General features: G+C 38.7%; 1 protein-coding gene across 1 annotated transcript in view; it reads right to left on the bottom strand.

Moving 5' to 3' along the window:
• Window positions 1-9927, bottom strand: part of SEPT10 (septin 10) — a 76788-nt gene that overhangs the window by 26837 nt on the left and 40024 nt on the right. Inside the window, exons 5-7 of the mRNA XM_019524964.1 lie at window positions 5546-5707; window positions 4417-4513; window positions 3705-3873 (exon numbers count right to left, since the gene is read on the bottom strand). Coding sequence (XP_019380509.1) covers window positions 3705-3873; window positions 4417-4513; window positions 5546-5707 — 428 coding nt within the window. The remainder of the gene's footprint in view (window positions 1-3704; window positions 3874-4416; window positions 4514-5545; window positions 5708-9927) is intronic.

Raw genomic sequence — 9927 nt, 5'->3', positions numbered from 1 at the left:
CTCAACCAGGCTGCCTTGTCAGCTTGGGGTTTCACAAGTTCCTTCGAAGGGTGTCCCAAGGTGTGAGATAAGCAGATAAGCACAAGCTCAAGCTTGTCCCTACCTGGCTGACCCTCACCCCCACTTTAACCCCTTAGAAATTGGTTTATGCTCTGAAGCACAAAGCTTTATCAGTGTGCTAAGAAATGTATTAACTACACTACCTTGTACCTCTTCTTATTCTAATTAATAGTTACAAATCTATTCAACAAGTGCATATATGGTCATAAGCTTTCTACAATGAATAACTATGTTAGTAAGTGTCCACTGTTTATGACATACCTGACTTCCCTTATTCTTATGTCCAAAAGTGTGCAAGGTGCTCATAGACAACATGGAAAGAGATTATTTACTTCAGGATGTTCCCACTTAAATTAAGATGCAACACATGATTCTAGCAGATAACAGGAGAGAATGCTAATAGAAAGCAAAGGCTCTAACAGCAAACGACTAACAGAAAATAGGAGAGGATGCTAAAAGAGAAAAAGGTAACAATGTCCCATAATTAAACATGGTTGGAGTGTTGTTGTAGTCATAATTAAACAGCCTTTTTCTTTTCAATAACTACAGCAATCCTCTAATCCAAGATTCTCTGCAAAACTACTTGGTGAAATATAACTCACTTTGATTTGGAACTAAATTCCAGACACTTTTTATAATTGCATTTTAAGAAGTGACTAGACCTTTAAATAATCCTACCTAAAGTTTAACCAACTACATTTAAATCCCTGATAAATTAGGAAATCCATCCAGTAAATCTCATACATAGACCTTAAAAAGGGAAGTCTATATGGAAGGAGGGATCAAATGACTGACATTAGGCATACAATAAGATAAACTTAACATACAGGGCCTTATCTCTAAATTGCATTATAGATGGTAATGATGAATACTAAATATCACACCAGTTTGAAAAGAAATGTGCAGTACACAGAAATAAGAAACTTAGTGGTGGCCAACCTTTCTGACAAGTGTGCCACAAGTCCAAAATGAGAGATAGTGCTACATTAATATATCAGCCAATGCCATTGCCCAGTGCCACCAAAGCCTGTTGCCACTGGGATGAGGCAACACCAAATTCAGTGGTACCTACCCCCACAGTTCCTGCAGGACCAAACCCTGAAACCAGCATGAACCTGACTCTGACCTCCTCCCTGACTGTCACTCCAATCCTCTGCCCCTTCCCAAACTGCTGCATGCCAAACACACTGATTGACCATACCACTTGGGTTGAATGCTGGCCATGCCTGATCTAACCTTTCAGAGGACATAGGAAATGCCACCTGTGGTAAAAAGTAATTGTGATTAGAGTTTGATTCTGTAGCTACAGGACCAGCCAATCAGCTATCAGTCTGGAGTGGAAAGGGGACAGGGGAGAGAAAAAGAAAAAAAAAGACGACAAAACAGACAAAGATATTAGCTACTTGAAACAGCAAATAATCAAAAAAGCTCTGCAAACTGCAGTTTAAACATTTAGAAAACTACCAACGTGTCTGTATCAAGTACTTGAAACATATTTTCATATTTAGAAAGCCTCTATTTTTCTGCTTGCTTCTAATTGTAATCAATCAAGTGCAGCGCATCCAACAACTACCCAAGAGTAGTAAGTTATGGGTAGTGAGCACACTGCAACATAGCCTTTAATGAATGAATTATAGCAACCTGCTCAATTGGCACTTTTAATAAAATATTGCCATCAAAAAATCTATTTTCCTCCAAAACAGATTTTTACTACCACTGTCTTCTTCAATTTGTAGGACATGCATGCCTGGAATGAGGTTTTACTGTGCCTTGATACAGATGAGCAGTATATTTCCTGCTTTTTCTCTCCTGCTGCAAGTGCCATGAATGCGGGCAACATTGGGTATCTTTTGATTGAATAACTAACCAGCCTGACTTTAACTAGGAATTGGCTGGCAGTTTGAGGGTATCCATTGTGTCACTGAATCTGCTTTTATTGATCAGATGTCATGCTAGGGCCCACTGTAGGATACTCAGTAAAGTCTACATACAATTAAAAAAAACCCTCTTCCACTCATATAAAAGGGCTTAAATTTTTCAAAACTAGAGGTAGACTTCAGGCACCTAATTCCAAACCTGTCATCTGAAAACCTCCTCCATAGTAACCATGCGACTCTGAAAGGGCCCAAAACTTGCTCTGCAATCCTGCTCTCTGCTATTTGCACAAGGCCATTTCAGGGGTGATTTACGATTACCCATATATGTTAATCTGTGTGTCCATTTACACTCAGGTCTCTCTCAAGGCAGTTCAGAACAGTCAAGTCTTTTCATGTTAAATACATCACTACTGGTACCTAGATAAGTTTTCTGAAGGTCTATAGGCCATTTGAGGATTGCTATTCTATGTGGCTCTACTCATCAGCCCTCATTCATCAGTACAATATTAAAAACAGCTACTCATTCAATAAAAAGTTATTATTCTAAAACATTACCACTCTTGAACTCATCAGTTGCTGCAACTTTGTAACTTCTATGCTTATAGATAAAAGATAGAGGTTGAGAATGTAAACAACTACAAATATATCTGTAAAAAGTTACTAAAAGTCACATATTTTCAATTTCTATAGTGACTATGTAAAGACGATATGATTTTTTTCTTTAAAAAAGATAAAGTCAGAGCATTAATAGTTATTTTAAACTCAAGGCTATTTACTGTATCAATATATAGCTGAGGCCAGCATCACCCACCATTTCTATACAACAGTAACTTGGCATTTCATAAATTTCCCTTAACAGACTTTGACTAATTATAGGCGGGGGCGGGGGAAGTCACAAAGTACCAGCTTATTTCTGAAAGAGTTCTAATGCAAAAATCATAACATGTGTGTAATGATCTTTTTTTTTATAGGTAATGGGTAACAGGGAGGCTGAAAAAGGACATAAAGGCTAGACTGTCAGGAAAACAAGATAATAAAAATAGGAACCAGAAGGATTCCAAATATTTTTAAACAAACTAAGAAGGAGGACCCTTTGGTAAACTGGTTTTCTTGTAGATTTTTCCCACCCCATAGTCAGGCCTCAGAATTTTCAAGTCTATTGGAATATATTCTGTGACAAACAAGTTTCTAGTGTTTGAGGTTAAGGATGTGTAGGTTAGATGAAAGTGGTACTAGTGATTTTATAGGACTGAAGCAAGTATTTCAGTGCTTTCGGACTCTGGAATCCAACCATACTATTAGTCTCTATTAGACACCGGCAATAGGAGACAGAAAACAGCAGAACAGTAAACATGTGAAAAGTGATGTCCAAATAGAAATTAGACACAAAAGAAAAGTTAAGAGAATAACATGTGCATAAGAAAAATAAAGATTGCAAATATTTTTCAAGAAAAAAGTCAAGATCCTCAAGGTAGGAACAAAGCCTCAGTGATTTTTAGAAGTATAATTAACCCGTGCTCTCCTAAATGTAAAGGTAAAATTATATATATACTCCCAGATCCTATCCTACCTCAAAGTTATCTGAGACTTTGCCACCACTAGAAGAACAATAAGTATGCATGTCTCTCAGGAACAAGATCCTATTCCAACCAAGGAAAGATGCAGCTTTTCCATACTTGGTGTGCTGCAGCGTGCGCCCCCAAACCAGAACAGTAAAGAACAAAAGACCTTTTTCATTATGTCAAACAACTGGATTCACTCTCTTACCTGACTGGTTTGTTCTCAGGACCAGTGTCCCTGAAACCCATCTCTTCCAGTTTGCAGCGCCTGTACAGCTCATAATGCCGTGTGTGAGTTTGTTCTCGAAGATCTTCCATATTTGTACAAATAAGCATCTCACGAAGCTTGACAAAATCACAGTGGTGCTCATTTTCCACTAATTAGATAAACAATAGTTACATTCACCACACACAAATAGCTGCAGTGTTGAAAAGTATTTCTTTGGGTTTCTTTTATTTAACTGGCTGATCATTTTGGATGGGGAGAACAGAAAGAAAGCAACCATGTTTCTATTATTGTTTAATATGCTGCCTCGTGATTTGTAACACAATCCAAACATTAATGCTAGCAAGTAGGTTCCAAAATTATTTTCCACACAAGTAGCTTTTCTCTGCTCTTAACATTTGACACACAAGAAGCATTCCTACAATATTAAATGTACTTAACTCGAACAGGATCTGATTTAATACTTGCTCATCATCCTTTGGCCTCACAGATATGGACTGAAGCAGGTGATGCTGTGACCCTCCCGGAATCAAACAATGATTTTTTTTTTTAATTAATAGCTAACAATCCCAGTACAACAACACTGGCTAGTATCTGCCCATTCAGTAACAGAACAATGTTTCTGCCATTTCTGTGGGGTTTATATTGAAAACATTAAATAGTCTCTTAAAAACACTCTAAAATTCAGATTTACCTTGCACAATGCCCCATGGGTACTGGCGAGCTTTCACCATTTTGTTTCCAACTTTTACCTCCTCCAGACTCCCCACAACAGCAAATGGTAAGTGCCCCTGTAAGAATTACAACAATTCAGTCCTATCTCCTATTACTCTTACACAAGTGTGGGTAAGAAGAGCCTGAGAAATAAATGGAAAAAAACAAGATTTGGGGAAAAGCAGACAAATTATAAGTGACAAATAAGTGTCATACTAAGAATCCATTTTAAAAGATCAATAGCTAGTCCAGCCCCAGGCTGTTGTGCATTAATGGATTCTGAAGCTTCAGTGAAGGGTTAGACACGTGTCAAAAGTCCCGCTGGTCAAAGGTCAATTGTTTGAACCAATACAAGCAGAGTTTGAGGTGGCTAGCCCTCATATATTAAATTATATTGAATACAGCCAACACAGGTAGCAACTATGTGGGAAACAGTCTTCCTCAAAGCAGAGCAAGCATTCACTAGTGACAGTCATGAGGCAGTCAGAGGAAAACTGGGGTTTGAAGCCAAAGGTCTTGGCTCATGCCATGATCTCAGCCACAAGGTAGGAAATGCTGCCTGTACATTGACTGGTTCATCTAAAACTGAAGCTGTTAACTGCTAAAATGATCATTAGAACACAAAACTAGCAAACTTTCAGAAATATTAATGTTGTCAGATCCACTACAGAACAGTGGGGCAGACACTACTGCACTCTGACTTCCTGGCGCAAGTGAGAAGAGCGAGCAAAGTGATTAGCAGGGGCTGCATTCCCATCAAAGTGCTTACGAATGTATGGCTCCTGCATCCAGAACATATCATACAGACGCCCCTCAAAATAACAAATCCTAGCTATTGTTCAAACTTAGGTTAAAGTGATGAATGCTACTAACAATGGATAGACAGGGAGAACAGAAATGAGAAAAAGAGCCAATAGATAAGTGTCTCTCTATGCGTTTCCTTGAGCTGCTAACAAAAGAAGAGATGTAAATACTGAACTTGTTTTAAATACAAAACCACATTGTCTTGACATGGGCATGCAGGAGAAGAGGAGAAGTAGTGGAGTGACACTAATACTAGAATAATGATTTACCAGCTTTTTTGCCCCAAATGCATGCTGGATACTTACATTCATAGTGGCATTAATTTTAGAAATGGTTTCATCATCTGTTGGAAACTGGTATATCTGGACTCCATTACTAACCAATTCACTCATGAGTTTGATCTTAAACTTCTGCAGCTCAGTTTTAGAAATGGTGTCCGCTTTGCCTATGACCGGTATAATGTTCACCTATTAACAACAGAAATAACAAGACATATGTAAAGCTTACATCAACCTCAGACAACAAAACGTTCACTCATGACCTTCAAGGTGTCAAACTGATGGCCCACAGCCTGCATGTGGTCTCCATGGGTTACTTCACAGCCCCTGAGCACCCAGTCTGTGTACCACTTCCCTCATCACTTCCCTACAGCTGCCACTGGGGTCTCTGGACTCCCCCTCCCTCCTCCAGCTTCTGCTTCCCATCCCCACCCTTGGGTGTAGGGAGGGGCAGTATGGCCCATGGGACATTCAGGAGGTGTGTGCCATATCATGCCATGCAACGGGGAGGAGGAGCAAGAAATGCAAAACAGGGGTACCTGCACAACAATGGGAAAGGGGCCGCTTGGCTGCATGATGCAGCAGTGCAATGTGTGTGTGTGTCCCAGCTATTCAGAACTTGTACAGCCCTGACCTACTTCAACATTCTGCATGTAGCCTTAATTAGTTAGCTTCCAGTTTTTGTATCACATTTCATGCAAAAGCCAAAAAACCAATGCAAACATTTTTATTCTTAAATAATAACAATACTTAGAATCTCATAACACAACAGTATGCAGAAGAAAGGTGCGACTTTCTTTCCTGTTGGGTAACAAACATGCCAGTCACCAAGGGTCCATAAGATGAACAGCTGCAACACGTACGCACATACGTGCGTGTGCTTGTGCATGTGCGAGACAGAGGGGCCAGAGGACCCAGCGAAACTTAAAGCAACATCTGTGAGAAACAGGCATGGCTACAGGGGCAGAAGGATACCACAGATGGCCCATAAGACAACCAGTGTCCTAAGGTACTAATAGGGCAAGGAGGCCATTGTGTAGGGCAGAGGCAGAAATTACATTTGTCAAGCACTTGACCCATTCAGTGAGCTTTAGCTCAAGTGCCCCTGCCACCATTTTGAAGTGCGGGGATGCAAATACACAAGATGCTGCAGTGGTTTTAATGAAAGTGCCAACCTCGTCCCCAACCCTGGAGCACGTGTAAAAGTGCCTAGTGAACAGAATGAGAAGTGCTAGGCTAATGAACAGACACTCACCTGTACTAGTTTTCTCCACTTTGTTCAGTGTATTGTCTCAGGCCCTGTCCCCCCAGTGTATCAACTCAGGCCCTATTTATGTCACACTATGCAGAAATTATTATTTTCCTCATGGATTTTTCTTTGAAACTTCTTACCACAGGGCCTCAGAAGTTTGCAAACAATAATAAGCCCTTTTCCATCCCTAGAATTGGTCTGTCCTTGGCACTGAATGAAGCAGGGCCTTGCAAGTAGATGATCATACAATTAAAGACTATCATGATAAATAAGCACAAGGTGGAGTGAGTAAATTCTGGCATTATCAAAAACTTTGTAGTGCTTGATTCTGTAACCTTAGTGACAAATGTTCTTTTTAAACATGTGTGCATGCATGAGTTAATAAAAAGCAAAAAAATAAATAAATCTCGTGCCATAATACTGCTGTTTATGGGGAATTGTGTTAGAAAATTGTGAATGGTACATTTCTTTTCTGCTAGTTAATTTTTAACTTGTGGTAAGTTTTCAAGCTTCGTTTTTATTTGTCCTAGTGGATCTGCATTAGCAGATAAAGGAAAACTTTCCCAGACATTTACTGACAGCAGAGGAACAGTTAAAACTCAAATCTCTTTTGGTTTTTAATCGACAGGAAAACTACAGGAAGCACCCTTTCAGAAATGTTCTGCTGGCATGGGAAAGCAAAGTAAAAAAATCTGACTCTTCAAAGCATTGCATAAAACCACCTCTACATACAAACAAACATAAAAGTCAAGGTTATACCTATTGCAAGATATGTGCATTGTACTACACTGCTTACCAAAAAAAGATTGGAACTATTTTCTATCATAATTTCATGCTTAATATTCTCAGTGTGCTTTAAAAATATCAGCCTTCCAATAACTATTGTGACATGCTTTGTATGTGAGAATAAGGAAATATTTATTTCACTATCCAAATTATTTTCAGATGCACAAACAATACAAAATTTTCCATCATTCTACACGATTGAGAATTTTACAAATTTTATCCATCATGAACATGGAAAGCAAACAGACACTCCATTAATTCTTTTGAAAGAGCAGTAGAAAGTAAATCCCTGTTATACACAGAAAACCCCAAACACTAAACAAAAACAAGAGACAGAAAAGAAAGCATTTAAAACCAAATAGTAACCACTTCACCTTATAATATTGCCTATGCTGATACCTCAGACTCTGGAGTATTAGATGAGACATGTTTTAGATAAATTAATTCCTTTTCCCTGGAACTATGGGGAGGAGAAAGAAGCAACTATCTTGTCAGACTTGCTGCATTCAGTCAACATTTGTTCATTTCAGAAATAATCTATTTCTTTTTCCCCTTCCTTTTCTATGTTCTACCTCTTCCCCTGTCTCTAGTGCAAATATCATATTGTAAAGCAAAATGCCACTTTAGAAGCACCACAGTGTTTTAAAAAAACCAAAACTTTCCATTCATGTCAAGCAAATACACGCCCCCCCCCACAAGAAATCTAATTGCTACCCAAACATGGAACAGAAAACAAAGGCTTAGAGGCTGCTAGGTATGTTCTCTGCAGCTAAGTTATTAAGGAGTTAATCTGCTAATTTAGATACAACACTAGAGCTTTTGATAATAGGTTTTTTAAATCTAGAAATCAGGCCAATGTAACGCAGCTGCTAGAAATTCACAGCTTAAATCAATTTGGCTAAAGTACAGTGATTCAGTGTTTCCATTATACAGTCTTAAGCATACATGTAGGCAGTATTATTAAATTTATAGTAAATTAATTTTCACTCCCACTTTGGACAGCTTGTCTCGGTTAATAAGCCTGAGATCTGAAAGTTTCCCAAGTATTCATTTTAATTAGCAAGGAACTGCTTGTACAATAAATAGAAGAGAAAAGCTCAAAGGAAGGAGATGAAGTCGACACAAAAGCAAGCAGCACAAATAGTAATAATAGTTAAACAAATCCATGTTAAAATATGTTTTGCATAAGTCTTATGATAAAATACTCCCAACATTATGCATTTAAGAGCATGTGATTATATTTGCCTTAATTTATTAAGGCAAATATTATAAGGACTATATGAGGGATTTATGAAATCTCTTATTTGGAATTAAGAACCTTAGTATAGTTAACCAAAAATAACTTAATTGTAGATACAAATAAGAATTGACAAAAGGACACTTTAAAAGTAGTATTCTGGGCATCTAGAAATGTGGCAGTGCAGGGGTTACACAAGAACATTTAAAGGCTCACACAAGGTTAGATCTACAGAACTTTATTTGGTTACAAACCAACCCACATTTTAACTATATTATTGTGACCTTTAACTGATAGCTATTATTTTAAAAAGGAGCCTATAAAGACTGACAAGCTCCTTAAAGTTGAAAAACAAAATACATTTTTTTTAAAAGGGAGAGAAGTCATGATTTTTTAAAAACAGGAGTGGCTGTATGCTTCTGGTGGGCTTCTGTAGACCTCATTGCATGTTCAAAAACGAGAATGTCTAACAAAGGAAAACCTTCAGAGTACAACCTTAACTCAGTGGTCCCTGCTCTGATTAAAGTGCCACTCCTGCCCCACTCTCGGAGCATATGTAAAAGCGCCCCTTAGGTCTAGGAACCCCTAATTCAGAGGCTGTATTCCTAACTCTCATGCTCAATAGCTACAGATGCCCCTCTCCTCTAAAAATGTATCCAAATCCCTTTATGAATCTAGCTAAACTGTCAGCTTCCACAACATCTACTGGCACTGAGTTCCACATTTGACACATGACACTGGGCAAATCTACACGTGCTATTAATGCTATAAAGCAGGGGTGGGCAATTATTTCAAGTTATAATGAGTTTTGGTGAGCTGTCGAGGGTCACAAGGGTAGCCCTGCCCCTTGACAGATGCCCCGCGCCCCTGGACACCATCTTGAGGCCGGAAATCCTGCCTCTAACCCCTGGCCTTTGCCACTAGAAGTCCCCCCCACCCTGCCCCTGGAAGTACTTGGGGGGCGGGGGGGTTCCCATCTACCAGGAAAAAAAAAACAAATTATACACTAAAAGTCAAACACCTACTATAAACACTTTTATTTTTATTACAACAAAAAGTTTGCACGGTATATAAAGGGGTGATTGCATAATAGGTCGAAAATAAAGTCTTACTCTTGTATATTATGTGGCGGGG

Source organism: Gavialis gangeticus, unplaced genomic scaffold (genome assembly GCF_001723915.1).
Source record: "Gavialis gangeticus isolate Ggan-Ray unplaced genomic scaffold, GavGan_comp1, whole genome shotgun sequence".
In the NCBI taxonomy this organism is placed as follows: Eukaryota; Metazoa; Chordata; order Crocodylia; family Gavialidae; genus Gavialis; species Gavialis gangeticus.
The sequence above is the reverse complement of the archived record's forward strand: the minus strand, read 5'-3'. Positions and strand labels throughout refer to the sequence as shown.